Below are 16003 nucleotides of genomic sequence, written 5' to 3' on the forward strand. Positions count from 1 at the left end.
TGACATTATACCTGCAACCACTCAGAATAATGAATTAGGAGTAAGTGATAATAGTAAATTAACCTCTATAAGCGCAGAAGATCCTTCACTTGCAACAGATTATTGAATTATTGTACTGCTGATTTAAAATTATGGCCTGCCTGTAAATTTATAAAAATCAAAGTCCTTTCTCTAACAAGACAGAAATGAGCAGTAGAAATCTGAAATGAGAGGACAACGATGGGTAAAAAAAGTTCAAACATTCAGAAAGCATTATCCAAAGCTTGCATAGTAAATACTCTGTCCTTTTGTCTCCTCTGTAAAATGTGGTGGGGTTTTTTCTGTGCTGACTTCTGAGGTACCGGACTAGCAGGGCCCCTTTTTTGCTGCTCCATTAATAGGTTTCATCCAGAAAAGAATGTCAAGGAAATAAATACAAAGAACTATTTCCTTTTATGCTGTGTGAGGCCTTCTTAGTACCTTTTGGCAACTGACCCTGGTACAGCAGGAGGAAAAATCTTGTTCTTGCTGTCTTGAAGCTAAAGAAAGTGATCTTTACATTTGTTTGTTCACATGAATGTGGTTCTCAACATAGGCAAAAAGCAAAAGCCCCACTCCTCCTCTTTTCAGAGAAGAGAATTGTATATAACAGGCTGTCTTTCCAAAATTCTTTGCCCTGTCTTCTCCAGGACAAAGTAAAAATCTACCTGCAGGTTTCTGTGCCAGCCCAGCCCTATGATGGTAATTCTCTGACGGACCACAGAGGCTGGGCTAGCTTAACGCGTCAGTGGTGCTGGGGAAGGTTGAAGAAAAGTGCATCTCACCACCATGAAAAGGGGCTTAGGATGCCTAAGTAAGATAACTTGAAGGATGCCCAGGCTCTTTGCCAAGCAGATGGCCAACGGTCCACGATTAAGACCTTTCTCATGCAGTAAGAGGTGTTAAGGCCAGGTTGAAGTCCTCCAGAGACTTAAGGGAGGACAACCTTTCAGTATTAGCTTGTCAGCAAGTTGAAATGTTTTACCGCTTTTGGATTTGTTCCAAACCAAGAATATACAAATACTTGTCTTAGAAGGTATAGTTGTGAAGCTGAAGGAAGATACTGCTTTTTAAACCTTTACATATTCAATCACGGCTTGAGCAGGACTGCTAGGGCTGAAGTCTTTTGTATTCAGAGACACAGTAATGCCTTGAGAAGCTCCTGATCAGTGCGACTCCCTGCAGAGCATGAGTTTTCATTGCGAAGAAATATATTCGCATAAAAGATGCTTTCAAATGCTTTACAACCAGGATGGAATAAAAATTGCAGCATGCCTGTGATGGAGCCTACTGATTCCCATGTTCAGATAGTTACCTCTCGCCTCCTCCCCTCCCTTGCAAATAGATTATTGGACCAGCGGAAGAAAACTTTGAACCAAAAGGGAGAGCTCGAAACCCTGGCACTAGCTTTTATTTATGGTTTCCTAAAAGTAGTGCAGTATTAATTTCAAATTTTGAAGCGTGGCTTTTGGTGCTCAGTCTGTTCATTTTTTGCTGATCAGATGTTGTGGTTTCATGCCAGGAACACTGCAAGAGCTGTGCGTTGGGAAGGCAAAAAGCTACTTGAATGAATCTGTTGTCCTTCAGTCTGTTGATGTGAAGGCTTCACTTCTGTCCAAGACTGAGTGAGAGTATCAGAGGGAGATTTCCTAGCAGTTAGCGAACACTTCATGTAGTTTTTCATCTCCAAGCTGTACTTAGTCTCAACTGGCCATTCAGCTGAGTTCAGTTCAGTTCTGTACTCAGAAAGAACGCAAGACCTACATACAAGTCGCATCTAGGAAAGGGTAAAGACAGAAAGTCAAATGTGAGAGAACAAGCCCCCTTTTTGATGTAGAATGTTCTCTTTTGTAATCTGAGAAAAAACGAACACGCTGAGAAAGCCCTCACTCGGGCTGTGTGTCTGACAGCTGGACAGACTTGTTTGAATAAACATATTAACGCATAACGCTGCTGGGGAATCCTGGAGTGACATTATTCTTCCTTTATGAACCTGAAATGACTTCTGGCTGGGCCTCTGTGAAGAATGAATGTACTTTTAATTTATAATAAAATAGCAGTTCAGGTTTTAGCCCCTCTTTCCTAGTGGCATGTAAACTTCAAAAGAAAAGCAATGGTATATATTTATTTTTGTAGTAGGGAATACATGGCAGTTACCTCTGAGTCATCAATTTTAAGAAAAATGTTGAGAGATAAAACTGAGAACACAATTTTGGCGTCTTGGCAATACTGCCAGCATAAATTCCTTCCTACGGATATTTACATTAGAAGCTTGTTGTGAACTTGGGTATTTCACTGTTTTTGTCTCGTTTACTTGTTACAAATCACTAACCAGTCAGTTATAGACCATGAAAGTTTAGATGAGGCGCTTCTGATTTAAATTCAAAGCACATTTTATGGACACAGAAACCCAGAAGGCTGACTTGATGGCTTTCTTACTTTAGACATTCCTGCTGCAGTCAATGAAACAGTGCCTTTGTGGTCTTTTAAAACATATCTATCAAAAGGCAAACAAAAAAGCAACTAGCCAGTTGAGTCCCTGTTAGCACTTTGACCTTACCATTGATCATAGTCTCTACAGTTTGAACAAGAATCTTTAGTGGTTTTTAAGAAATACTATTAGGCTACAGAGACTTTTCTAACGTTCATCTCCCTGTGTTACTGAGCTGATCACCTTTTGCCATCAAGTACTATATCAATGTCAAAATTATTAATGTTGTGGTTTAAGGCATATTAACGTCTGGCTACTGAAGTGCACGTGTTTAAACTGTTTTCAGCTCAACTGGTTGACCTTCTAATGGAAGCATTATAATTTATCCACAATATTAGATTTCCTAAAAGATAGATTTTGAAAAGACACTGGAAGAAAATACTAATTTGTTCTACATTTTCCCTTAAGACTGAAATCTATATTGCATTTGTTTTTATTTAAGGAAAAAAAAAAGGCGCTTGTTTGAAAAGTAAGACCTTGAAGTCTGCTAAACAGCATTTGTTTTACTGGCATTTTGATTTTATCCTGACTTTGATTTGCGTTTGTATACAGAGATGGATTACTACCAGATCTGCAGAATTTGAGAACAGCTTGCAAACTTTTTATGGGATTTTAGTCCTTGATCCTGCTAACGCTTTTATAGAAGGGAACAAGTTTGTGCTCATAGAATGACTGAACTCTGCTCCCATTGAAGCTGTTGATAAATCCACCGCTGATTTAAACAGAGCTACAGACAGGTCAGCATTGCTTTCTTTGACAAATAAGCGCTAGCAGGACCAGGATCTAAGAAATCAGACGTGCAAGCAAGCTAAGAGTAAACTATTCACTTACTTATAATCTTTAATGGATTAGCTGGGTCAGACATCGTTGGCAGTATTTAGAAGTATTGAGATACTTCACTGCTATTTATTACAAATGATTAAAAACACTTCAGCGGGTCAGTACTGCTTAAGTGTCTTGCAGAACTAAGGCCCACAATTTATATGCTGTACTCTGAATGGTTGGGAGCAGGTTATTAAAATTAAGAATGAGAAAACTGAAGATGAACTTCTGATGGAATATACAAGTACTAAAACCACAAGTGATTTTTAAAGATTTGGCAGGAAAATGGGCTTGCATACCTTCATGACTCATTCAACTTTTATTATCTATAATTTTATATGTATACATATGTAACTTTTCAGTAATGAAAAAGGGAGGAACAGCTTAGTATAGTGGCAAATCTATTCTGGTCTTGTCTTGTAAACTTAAAATGCTTCTAAATTATATGGTCAAGAACATCTGTTTCTCAGCTGGGGAATATTTAAGGGAAACTCACACATTTTTACTGTGACTATGTGGAAGAGGTCCTGAAACTCAGCGAACTTGCAAAGTCTTTCAGATTTTCAGAAATTCTAAATAAGCATAGTTATACAGAATTTAATTAATGGAATCAATGACTTCATTATTTATGTTAATTTGTTAGCTGAAGATCTGGCTCATCAGTCCATGGCGCACATTTAAATACACCGCTAAAGGCATGAGTAAGGTTTGCAACCTGCAAAGTAACTAATGAGCAATGTTATTACTGCTTTGAATGTTATCTGCTTTGAAACATCTTTTCACTTTATATACAATATCAAGACCATGACATGCACATGTTAAACTGTCAGTAAATGACTCAGTTACTAAAGACTAAGTACCTCTAATTCTAACTCATCTCGGTCCATTTCTTGATGAATTCCTCCCATGTAGTCATTTGGGTCATAGTATTCATGCACAGATGGATGGCTGGAAAAAAAAGGTATGTTTTAGGACAGCACTCAGTACTCTAGGTAGCATATTTATCCATTCCAAGCTTATAGCAAGTCATCGTGAACATGGTGGACTAACAACCACACCAAGAAGTTGCATGGGGTTAATTATATACACTATACCATTTACACCAACAAATGTATTAAACAAAAATTACATGTATTGTAAGAGGAGTCTAAAACATTTGGCATCTGATGATGAGTGAGAGACTTGTCAAGAGTCTCAGCATTTACTAATGATTTTTCTCCAAATGTAAAGCTGACTTGGGGAAAAATATACAGAGAGAATAGCGGCAAAGTAGGGTAAGGGGTACCAGGTGACAGCTAAGTGGGCAGATATTTGCCAGGGTTCAAGATGAGAGGGAATACTAGATTATTTACTTGTCAGCTCAGGTTATTTGCAGACATGAAAGTAAAATCATTCTGGCCTAGCTGCTTGGCATTTTTACTTGGCCTTAAAGACACAAAATTTTATCAAATTGCTAAGTATTCTAAAAATAATTTGCCTCCCAACTATTTGGATCGACAGCATTCTGTTGATTGATTTGAATGTAATAGGCTGTGCATAATGATTTAAATGCTATTTAAATATGCACCACTCTTCATATTGCTCTTCACTATTGGCATGCTGCTTTTCACAACTTGAGCTCTCTGACAGTTTCACTGTCTATACTTTGGAAGTTGTAAGTAGTGTAATGCTTCTGTGATCACTTTTTTCTACGCTGGAATTTTTTTTCTGCAATGAAAGTAAACTCCCTTTAATTCGCTGTTAACTAGATACGTGTTTCTTTGTAAGTGTGAGGTTATTTACGTAACAGCATCTGCTAATTGGCCAAGATACCCAAGTTGTTATATGCAGGCTAGATTGATTTGAATGGGATTTGGAGAAGTTACAGGAAGCATTAGGGAAAAATGACTCTGTTTGCTTGCACATGCTGGGCGACAGCGTACTTGAAGAGCTGACTGACTGCCCTTGTACGCAGGGAGAGCTGTGAGGCAGGCTACGTGGTTAAGACCAACATCTACAGCTCCAAGTAGGGCCAGTGATGATGCTGGCAGTTGGGATCTATGTCTGACGATTAAGGGGCAATAGGGAGTTACTTGATAGGACTGAGCTAGTATGCAGGCACGTTGCAACCTAAACGATTCATCATGAATTAATCTTTGCCATTTTCCTGATGTAATTGGCTTTGCAGTTGGAAAGTTGCAGGTATTGAAAGGCCCCCTTGCAAATGTGTTTGGGGGTATGCAGTGTAGGTGCTCTAAGAATAAGTGTGTCCTCTCCACAGTGCTCTAAGCCCTGCTGCTTGTTCACTGCAAACAAGCTCAAAGCTATCGCCTTTTGTCAAACGTTTCCACTAAAACATGCAGCTGTGCTTGAATTTTCAATGGGCTGGGAATAGGTGGCCATGCAGTAATATTCAGCGGAACCATCTTTCAAATAATCGGCACTGAGAGTGTGAAAGGAGCAGACATAGCCCACAGAAGCCAAACCCAGTTCCTAGCTGAATGTCTGAATGTTAACATGCTGTGGAAGTCTCTTAGGAGCAGTACAGGATCGGTGCCTGTTTGTAGTCAAACCCTACCTCCTAGGAGCGCTGACAGGGATATCGGGAGAGGCACGCTGGGGTGTGTTTGTGCGCTGATCAATGTTCACAGCTGTCTGTGGGTTCCCCTCCAGAGCTGTACCGCACAGCCAGGACATGTGCACACTCTAGCACTGCCTCTCACCGTGTACAGGATCATCTCAAACCCAGCTATTGCTGTGGATTGACCAGATCACGGTCTCTCATACGCAGCAACTGAGACATTCCAAATCCTCTCTATTCCTTTTTCCCTTGTGGAGATGCGTGGCACGATGACAGGCAATTTGCATGGGGGGTTCCTTGGGGAGCCGTTTTCCTCTTGAACAGCGTGTGAGGGCGTGGTGTGTGTGTGCCAGGAGATAATTGTCATTTTTATTTGTAAGTACAAAAGCATCAAACTACCATTAACAATAATTAAAATTTGATTCTAAAACATCCATGACAGCACTGGTAAGTAATTTTAGTCCTAGAAAATAATTTATTTGAGTAACATCGCTGCAGGGTTATAATAAAGTAATTAATACACTGGAACAGAATGTAGCAGCTCTTAGCATTACACAATTTATGGCAGCCATAAAAAATAAAGTTAAAACATAAGCAACCCAAAGAGGCAGTGAGAGGAATTACAAGAAGCAATAACTTTATCCATCAAATGCCAGCAAAAAATGAGCTTTATGAGGCCATGTTGTGACTCAGTGGCATTACTCACGTGAATAATGGCCTGCTAGTGTGTAGAAAAAATGAAAATGTTTTGAGTTATGGCTCAGTGGTGTATGAATCCTGGCTACTTCTGGGAGTACAGGTTCACCAGCAAGTAAAGGTAAGTTTGTGAACTACTTCTAACATGCCACATTAAGGAATGCAAGGATTTTCAAGGGCTTCACAAACTGTTACTTACTCTTCAGGTAGGAGGTATGGGTCTAGCACAGAGACGGGTGGAGTAGGTGAGCCCATCTTGCTTAGAGCCATGATGTGTTCAAAAGTGATATCTGTCTGTGTGCCCACATCTACCAGCTGAGACTCGTGAGGAGTGAAGACCTTGGTGCGTGGAGTTCTTCTCAGGACCTGCACCACAATGGGCTCCTTGGCCGTTTTGAACGCTTCCACTGCCTGCTCATGTGTTGCTTTAGATAAATCCTTCCCATTGACCTGGGGGAAGAAAGCAAACAAAGCAATGAGAGAAAGTCAGAGAGTGGAGGATATCTTTGCTGGTTTTGGCTGTTAATTTAAAAGCCTCGGCTTCCATCTAAAGGTACATACAGCAAGTACTAGGAACTATTTACGCCATGCATAGTGGCTACTATTTATGCATTTTTCACTTTCCCCTTTCACTAGAGGAACTTTACAAATCCTGTGCTTTTTATTTTGATAGTTAGATTTTACTGGACTCACTCTTTGAACTAAAGTACAAACCAACGTCCCATTTGCTTCTTGCAGATGAGAAATACCTCAGCCCTTGTTCAAACGAAACAAGTTATTGATTCTTCTGTAATTTTTCTAGTTTTTTGGGTTTTTTTAAATCTTTTAACCCTAATACTGAACAGAACTACTGGGACAAGAGTTGAAATTACTGTGTCTGATAAACAGTTTTTCAGATGAAACGTCATGGTGGTACCCATTCACTGCAATAAAAGCCCTGCATTTTAGGGATAGGATCCCTGTACTGGGATAGGGAATAGAAATAACAAGGAAAAAACAACCATGGGTGTTTTTTCAAAATCCCTTTTTGTCTGTGTAGCTTGGCCATTTCCCATCCCCAGATCTCACCACCATCGTCTCCTTGTTGAGTGAATACTTCTACAAAACAGAACGCCTTCACTAAACACGACTGAGACCCAACGCAGAACTACCAGTACTAGACATGCCAGCCCATGGAAGGTGGGGGTCTGAGAAGAGAATTTGAACACTGATCCCTCCTATCTCAAAAGAGTAGTGAAGCTCCTGTTTACAGCAGCAAAACCGAGATGAGGCACTCAATTTTAGGACAAGGTTCAAAGTTTCAAATCTATGCCAAGCAGGGGTATCCTTCCTGATCCAGAGAGAGGTCTGGAGCACTCCCAGCTCACTCTGGCTTTGCGTTTTACTCAAGCTTAGCTTCCTTCCTCACATGGTTTCTAATGCATTCTTCCATAAGTATCTAAGTCTACCCAGGGGCTGTGAAAGAGATGAGGTCATATTTGTCAGAGTTTTTATAAAGCTGCAAAACCATAATTCTCATTTTGAGTTCTGGTTTGTGAGAAGTTTTAACGTTTCTGTGTGTCTCTGCATGGACTGTAATTTTAAGGGAGCTAAACACAATGAATGGCGTGGAATGAACTGGAAAAAGGCAACTGTGGTGAAAAGACTGAATATGTGTCTACTTCCTGCTGTGTCCTGCCCAAGATGGAGATTTCTTTTGAAATTCTTCCTATTTATTGACATATCTGCAAATCCAAAAGATCTATGGGCTCATATGCAAAGACTCTGTTACAGACCTAGTGGGAACCACTGGTAAATCCAATAAGATTTTATCCTCTTTTAACCTGTAAAGTGTTGGCATTTTAATACAGATGAAAAGAAACGATTAAAGAGAAGCTGCCCAGAGCAATGTGTTAGTGAAGGCTGTATAGTGAAATTACAATCCTAAAGCATCGTGCTATCATATAATTGTTACCATGTTCTTTGGGCTGGGGCAAGTCTTGGCTGACATGTAGACAAACTGCAATTTGAGATTTGAAGATGCTACTAGCACTGCCAGTGAGGGTCTCTATCATAGCAGCCCTCCTCATCAAGGAGCATACTTTGTTTCTATATTTTCATTACGAATGATGTCTCACATTGTACTCTTTCCAGTCAGACAGCTATTCGCTTGATAAACTGCATTACTGTATCTGCAATCAGAGGCAGCAGTTGCACAGTGGAAACTGTCACCTTCTGCGTGGAAATGCTTGGAAGAGTAGCATATTTTTTTCCAAGGCATGAAAATAATGAATTGCCTTCCTTGGACGTAAATGCAATAGTGGCTACCCTCAGGTATTAGTGGTGGCTACTACTTTGTAATTTAATCATTTTTGTGCATGTCTGAAATGTACACTAATGTGGTGACTCTGCCACATTAGCTTCTTGAATATGATTGAAAACTCTAAAATATATGTGCAGATTCTGATATCTTTACTGGTATCAGATCGCCCTTAGTTCACACTGTGCTATGCCATGTTTAGTCCCATTAAAGTAAGTGGAGCAACCAAATGAGTAACATTACTCAGTGCAGTAACTGAATTTAGCCCATACTTAACGTATTGCCCACAGCAAAAAGCTGGGTGATAATAAAGAGGGTTAACTGGAGTGCGGAATCGACAGAAAAGGCTAAATTCCTGCTGAATTACCTTGTGCACATAACACTTACTATGCTGTCATCTTTGGTTTATCTTAGAGAGGTGAAGACACCACTTTTTTTTGTTAAGCCAGCTGAGAATGGAAGGTGTTAGCATTACATTTACATTACACAAACACTTGTATTGACCACAGTTGCTCACAGTAATGCATAGCATGTAAAGCTTGGCCTGGTCAAATTAAATATCATTAACTCGCCTAATTGAACAGATTACTTTAAAACAATTTGTACAGCTGTAAAATTAAGTTCAGTGTAATGTTTTCTCTGGCAAAAGGAAATGCTGATTATGGTTTGAGTTTTATTATTTGCTGCAAATTAAATGTCGCACATTTTACTGTGTGCATCCTAATTTTTTTTTTATACAACTAAATCCAACAAGCAATCAAAATAAAAGACTCTAAATTGTAGTAAGTGTAGTGTTTTTCAGAAATGTTCTAAGAACAACACTTGAGCAGGAAACTTTTCATGTGAGCTGCTTTCCACATCTGTATGCTAAAAAGTGGTAAAATCATGCAAAGGATAGCTCTCCAGTTTATTCCCCAATATTGGAATGAACTTGGATGACTTACAGTTTAGTATAAGCCCCCATTTTAGTTGAGGTTCCTTAGGACACTTTATTTCTGCAAATCCGTGGACTGGCATCCTCTCTGTGCTTTCATATGTAATTGCTATATAAATAATCGTAACTTCAAAGTCAGGTTGATATCACGCAGGGAACAGGCGGTAGTTGGACTGTAGCATAAATTGTTACTGCGGGAATTATTTCCAAGTAGTACCCTGACTACGTTTTCTACAACCTGATAATGCAGGAAAAAAGAGAAGCGCCGCATAGGAAGGTAGAAGGATGTCAGACCAGACCTTAGAATTTGGGAGAAGGGCTAGCTAAATTTTAATCTAACACCTCTCCTCAAAGGGGACCTTTGGAGAAAAGGTTTGTGACTTTCTGGCATTTGGCTTTTGGTTGAGCATTCCGTAGGCCTGCCTATTGCCGCCGCCGAGTTCTCCGGCAGCAGCAGCCACAGCAGAACTGCTCCATGTGGGTTTTCGCAAACGCCCATTCATCAGTGGCTTAACTGCAGATACTGGACGGTGAATCAGCCTGTCGAGGAGCATGTGCTCATCTTGTTCTGCTTCATTTGGCACAAGGATAGCCCCAGCGGAGGGGCTGGAGAAAACCCGGGGGCAGGGACGTTAAAAGTGCTGTAAGTAATGGCATCAGGGCTGCTCTGCTAGAACCTTTCATCTTGTATTGCTGGCTCCAAGTCAGAATTGAGCATTTCACCGGGTATTTGTATTCAACAACCTCCGCCCGGATATTTCAGAATACTAGGATTCTGCAGAGCGTGGTAAATAAATAACTCTAAAAGGGGATTTGTATTTGATGTATATACGATTTTATATCACGGGTTTGATAAGATGGCAGTGATTATAGTAAAACGAAAGCATAACTCACTGTACTGTTATTGTTATGGGTTTCTTAATGCAATGCTAAAATATGGTTGGGGATTTTGTCTTTAAAAGTTAATAATTCTATGAAATATGGCAGCACCCACATCATGTGAGGCAAACAATTCTCTGGACAGTAGCTGTTCGCATGAGGAGTGGTTTCAGGGCCAGCCCGTCGATCTCTTACAAGAGACCGATTCCTGAACTCAAACTGGGTGGAATCCTTTTAGCTCTGCAGGTTTCTGTTTGGACCGGCAGTCTTGGCCAACGTGGTGGACTGCTGACCTATTAGATGTGTTCAGCACTGCACTAACAAAATACGAGTTAATGGGTTGCACAGAGCTATCACTCTTAACCATTTAGATTCTGAATGTGGAATGACGGAATAATATCCAATGATGCAAAAATATGCTTTAAAGGGATTTACAGCAGGGAAATTACACTGTCTGAACCTGGGCCCCTAAAAACCTGTGGTAACTGCCGCATTATGTGGTAAATACCGAGCACTGAATAGTTTGTATTTACTTTTTTTTTACTATTTCCCAGCCCAGCACATCAATAACACAATTTTCTGTTGAAGGGACATGAGGATGGGAATGCTACGTAATGAAAGCTAGTAATTTTCAAGTCCACTTATGTATAACAGAGCTAAATGGCTTTTTTGTCTAGAAATAGTAGCAGGTATTGGTATTTTATTTTTAGTAGCACAAAAATGATGCAGAAGAAAAATATACTGGGATGACCTCAACAGCCTGATTTCTGGTATCGTGTAGAATTAGTACTTGTGGCAAATCTTGAGCCCTTCCAAAACTTCAGCAAATAGATGATATTGATTAAGAACTTTAGTTTCTATCTGGAAAATTCATCACAATTGACGAACAATTATTCCCAGTGCTTAAAAGCCAATAAATATATCTCTACAGTTTCACTTTGCTAAAAAAAAAAAAGTGGCTTTATAATCATAGACTTTATTCCTAATGCTGCTGAATTGTGCTCAGCAAAATTCTTCCTTATAAATAGTTACATCTGAAATAACACAGAAGAAAAAAAAAATCCATGCATATGAATGCTTCAGAAGGCTGCCAAAACCTACAAATATGCATAATTTCTTAAGAACCTTACATGCCATGTGACAGAGACAATGGGATCTTTCATGGCAAAAAAGATAGATAAATTAACTTGCCTGAAATGTTGAAATGCTTAGCTTTTGGACCTTCTTTGTGTTGGAGATACATTGAATATGGAGAACGCTGTAGTTAAACTGAAGTGGACGTAGTTAAACCAAACTGAATGGACCTTGATGAAATTTGTCGTGGAGCCAGACAGTAGGCTTAGCAACTGCATGAGCCACAGAGATAAATACTCTGAATTAAGACCAGATAGTAAATAAGGAAGGGATGCTTGATTTTTTAAAAATACAGGTTATGTAATGATTATGAAATAGAATAGTATTTATAGTATTTTAATTTATAGTAATTTGCAATATATACTTTATGTTGTATTCTTTTGCACAAAAGTAGACTGCAGAGAGCACGCTGCCTAAAATCTACATTGTAAAGGCAGCAAGAAATCTATAGATGAACATGGCATAATCCTGTCTGGGAGGTCAGTGTCTCCTAGAAGTTTACTTTTAATACTTGGAATGAAAATGAAATAGTCGCTTGAGCTTGATTTGATGCTCATTAAAGTCACTGGGAGTTTTGCCTTTGCAATGCCTTAGTTTAGGCTCTGACTGAAACAGAGATGAGTCCAATAGCAAATCAAGATGTTATGATGCCAAGTGTGCCATCAGCATTCAGTTTGCATGGCCAAACTCTGACAATGGAAAGGAGAATGCTGTCATGGTCAATTAAGGTAAAATGTGATGTATATTTGTAAATGAGGAAAAGAGAGATGATGCAATAAAGGTATAACAGGGGAGGTCATAACACAGATCCAAATGGATGGTCCCACCAAATAAGTAAATAGAAACGATGTCTTAAACTTTCATTTTAATCATGGGGCTTTCATTAATTCCTATTTCCGAGAAGTAAATGATGAGAAAAATAAACAGGAATTAATAAAAAGAAAAAAAAAAGATGACAATAAGCTGTATCTGGCCGAAAATAGAAGCAACAGATGGACTTCAGTGTTGAACCCTAAACATCAGGTGAAACTCCTGAGGAACAGCCCATGACAGTTAGGAGATGTGAAAGGACCAAATACAATGTGACTATACTTTAAGATCAAACTTCTAAGAGGTGTGAAAAAGGCTGGAAAAGTTTGAGTGCTACCTTGGAGATAAAAGAGTAAAAACGGGCAGTAGGATCTTAGTGGGTGAGTCTTGGTAAGACCCAAGTGCATTCTTGAGTCTGTTTCCAAATCTCTCTTGCTTTGGTAAGTATTTATTAAGTAGCTTGTCAGCTGCACCGTACTATGAACCTGCATCATCTGATGTTGGGTGCATATGTATTATAGAGTATGGGATGCTCAGTACACGTGGCCACTGGAGAGGGAGAAAGAACAAACCAGTGACGGGCGAAGCAACAAGAAGAAAGGAAGAAAACCAGGGAAAAAAGTCATGTCTTTTTAGGCTTGTGAAGAATTTGCACTACCTAGCTAAGACACGGCTTTCCATATAATTTTACGGTGCTGCAAGTGTGTAAGGTATTAGTTATACAATGGCTTCTCTGTCAGAGCTGTGGGAGCCGTTTGGCATCCCTCCTGTTGAAATCTCCCTCTATTAATTCTGGATATACATCACAGTGAAATACCTTTTGTGAAGACAGATTTTCTCACGTTGTTTTATACCGTACATACCTGCTTCCACTTTAACAATTATTCTACTGAGAGGTTTGGTATCCTGCAGCAATTCCTGAGCCAACTGCCCCTGTTTAGATGCTAATTCCAGGCCAAACCTTCCCGGGGTCTGGAGGCTGGGAGCCCTCCAGCTGTGAGGACAAGGCTGGGCCTCCTGTGCAAGTCAATGGGACCTGCAGCCATGACCCAGACGACAGAATTGTACTCTTTTACTAGAAAACACGTTCTTATTTTTGTTTGAGGTATGAGGAAGATATTTTGAGAGGATACTACACCGTTGTGCTATTACATAAATGTCATTTTATCAGTAGCTGCTGTTTAATTATTTAGCAAGGTGAGCTGTTTACATGTTTTATTTTGCTGGGTTGGTAGAGAAGACTTAATTAATTGCCACTTCGTTGATGGCAGGCATAAATTGGGAGCTTGCAGGTATATCAAAATATTCCAGTTGTTTACACAGACAAAATTCCCTCCTGGTTACCACCAATTCTTATTTTCTTTTCCTTCTGAAATAACACTTTTGGAAAACCCAGCATTTGTTCTTTCTCTTTTCCTGTGATAGCAGAATTTACACACCTGGGTTATTTACACAAGCAAGATGTTCCTCAAACTGATTCCCAGTTTCCCACTTGCAGTTACAAGGCACACCAGCCCCTGGGAGCCCTGCAGACTGGAGAGGAGGTGCAAGGGCAACAGGACAGGGCCGTGCTAGAAGGAGGTTTGCAGAAGAGAATGAGGCAGGAAGCTCAGTGAATGTAGGCGAGGAGTTTTGCATTCAAACATGTGCAAACATCATTTGCGATAGCACAGATGAAGTAGCTCTGGACGTTGGTAGTAGTAGTTAACTGAAAGGTTGAGAAAGCCAGAAAAAAAAAGAGAAAGCCAGAAAATCCCTGCGCATAGGAGTTTACTGTGTGTAGTTATAATTATTTTGTACTTTATTTTTGCCTAAATAGTGTGTAACATTGTTTTTTGGGTGTTGGCGGTATAGAACAGAAACTAGAAAGGTTTCCATAAAAGAAAATCATTTTTCCATCAAGTTAGACTGATTTATATGGGTTTAATGTCATGAATGGTAAACATTTGTATGCATTGTACAGCTTGTTGGTTCTTCTATGCTTCACAAATGTCACAGAGAAAAAACTTTTTTGCTTAAGAATGAGTAAGCAGCTTTTCTTTGTAGAAATTCATGCAAATCCTTGGGAAGCGCACTATAAAAATGCTAGTTCTGTTAGACTACAGATGTCTGTGCTCCATTTAAAACGCTCTTTATGGTCTGATTCACTTCTTTAGCAAGTTCTTAAGAAGTCTGCATATTAAGAAAAAGCAGCAGAACTTTAAAGATTTTTATAGAAACTAGAGCAGCAAAAAGCCCATTTTCTAAACCCCCTTTTCCTCAGGAACTGGAGAAAGAAGGTTCAAAATATAGGTTAATTCTTCTTGCAGCTCCATCTAATCCCTCTTTTATTTCCCTCATATGGACAGTCTCTCTCTTTTTCAAAAAAACAGAATTATATTGTTTAGTAATAGACTGTTTCCATGTGTGTGCATTTCCCTTCTGCCTTGTGAGCCATCCATGACAAAATAGTTAAGACCAGAGAAAAAATTCTTTACTTAAGAGTACAGAATACATTTGTTCTCTAAACCATTAACTTCCAAATGGAAAATCTTGGGAGAAAGACCCTTGAAATAAAGGAATTTTTATTCTGCTAATAATTAGCACATTTACGTATTAACAAGGCAGCGCCAGTACTGTATACAGCATACTAAAATGTGCCTGCTTTTGGGTGGATTCTCAGGCTCCTCTCCTATGTATCATGACTCAAAATAAAACCACAGGACATTTTATCATTTGCTTCAATGAAAACAGATTTAGACTAATGCTGGGGCTTCTGAGACTCTTGTGCTATCTCTATAAGCAAAGTTTACTTGGAGCGCTTTTTCTTAAATATGCATTCGTCATGTTAAATATCAGTGCAGAAACACTTTTTCATATTTTGTCAGCATTAAAAAGGTGATCTCTTGTGTATCTTTTGTTCATGGCTTAATCACCCTGGCCCAAATAAACCACAGACAAACGTTTACAGACCCTCCCTTTTTAACGACTCTTTCTGCCATTTCAGTAGCATGACCCAGAGGGAGCCAATCAATTACACATATGAGTGAGGTACAAATGACAGCCATAAATAATCATGAATTACTAATGACCAGAATTCAGCAAGTGCAGCTACCCGCTTTCTCTCATTCTCCGGGTTTGCCCACGTACACAACCATGTCTCCAGTGCGGCACCTTGGGCTGCTTCTGCTGTGACATGACATCGCAATGCTCTTGCCCTTCTCAAATGTGCTCTTCCCACGAGGCAAAACCTGTGGCTATGTACTTGTCTAGTACAGCAAATTACAAAAAAAATTCATTTTTTTATGAATGAGAATTTACTCGTGAAAAAGCCATGTGTTTCTAGATTTACATTTAAAATACAGAATCGTGTGACAAGGG

General features: G+C 39.4%; 1 protein-coding gene across 4 annotated transcripts in view; it reads right to left on the reverse strand.

Moving 5' to 3' along the window:
- PDZRN3 (PDZ domain containing ring finger 3) overlaps positions 1-16003 on the reverse strand; it is a 148253-nt gene that overhangs the window by 9924 nt on the left and 122326 nt on the right. For 3 of the 4 annotated variants that reach the window (XM_059823120.1, XM_059823119.1, XM_059823121.1), the window contains 2 exons: positions 6787-7037; positions 4192-4279 (listed from right to left, as the gene is read on the reverse strand). In XM_059823120.1, the coding sequence (XP_059679103.1) occupies positions 4192-4279; positions 6787-7037 (339 nt within the window). Of the gene's footprint in view, positions 1-4191; positions 4280-6420; positions 6433-6786; positions 7038-16003 lie in introns of all 4 variants that reach the window. The other variant, XM_009816305.2, reaches the window with a different exon arrangement.

The sequence above is a fragment of the Gavia stellata genome, chromosome 12 (assembly GCF_030936135.1).
Source record: "Gavia stellata isolate bGavSte3 chromosome 12, bGavSte3.hap2, whole genome shotgun sequence".
Lineage (NCBI taxonomy): Eukaryota > Metazoa > Chordata > Aves > Gaviiformes > Gaviidae > Gavia > Gavia stellata.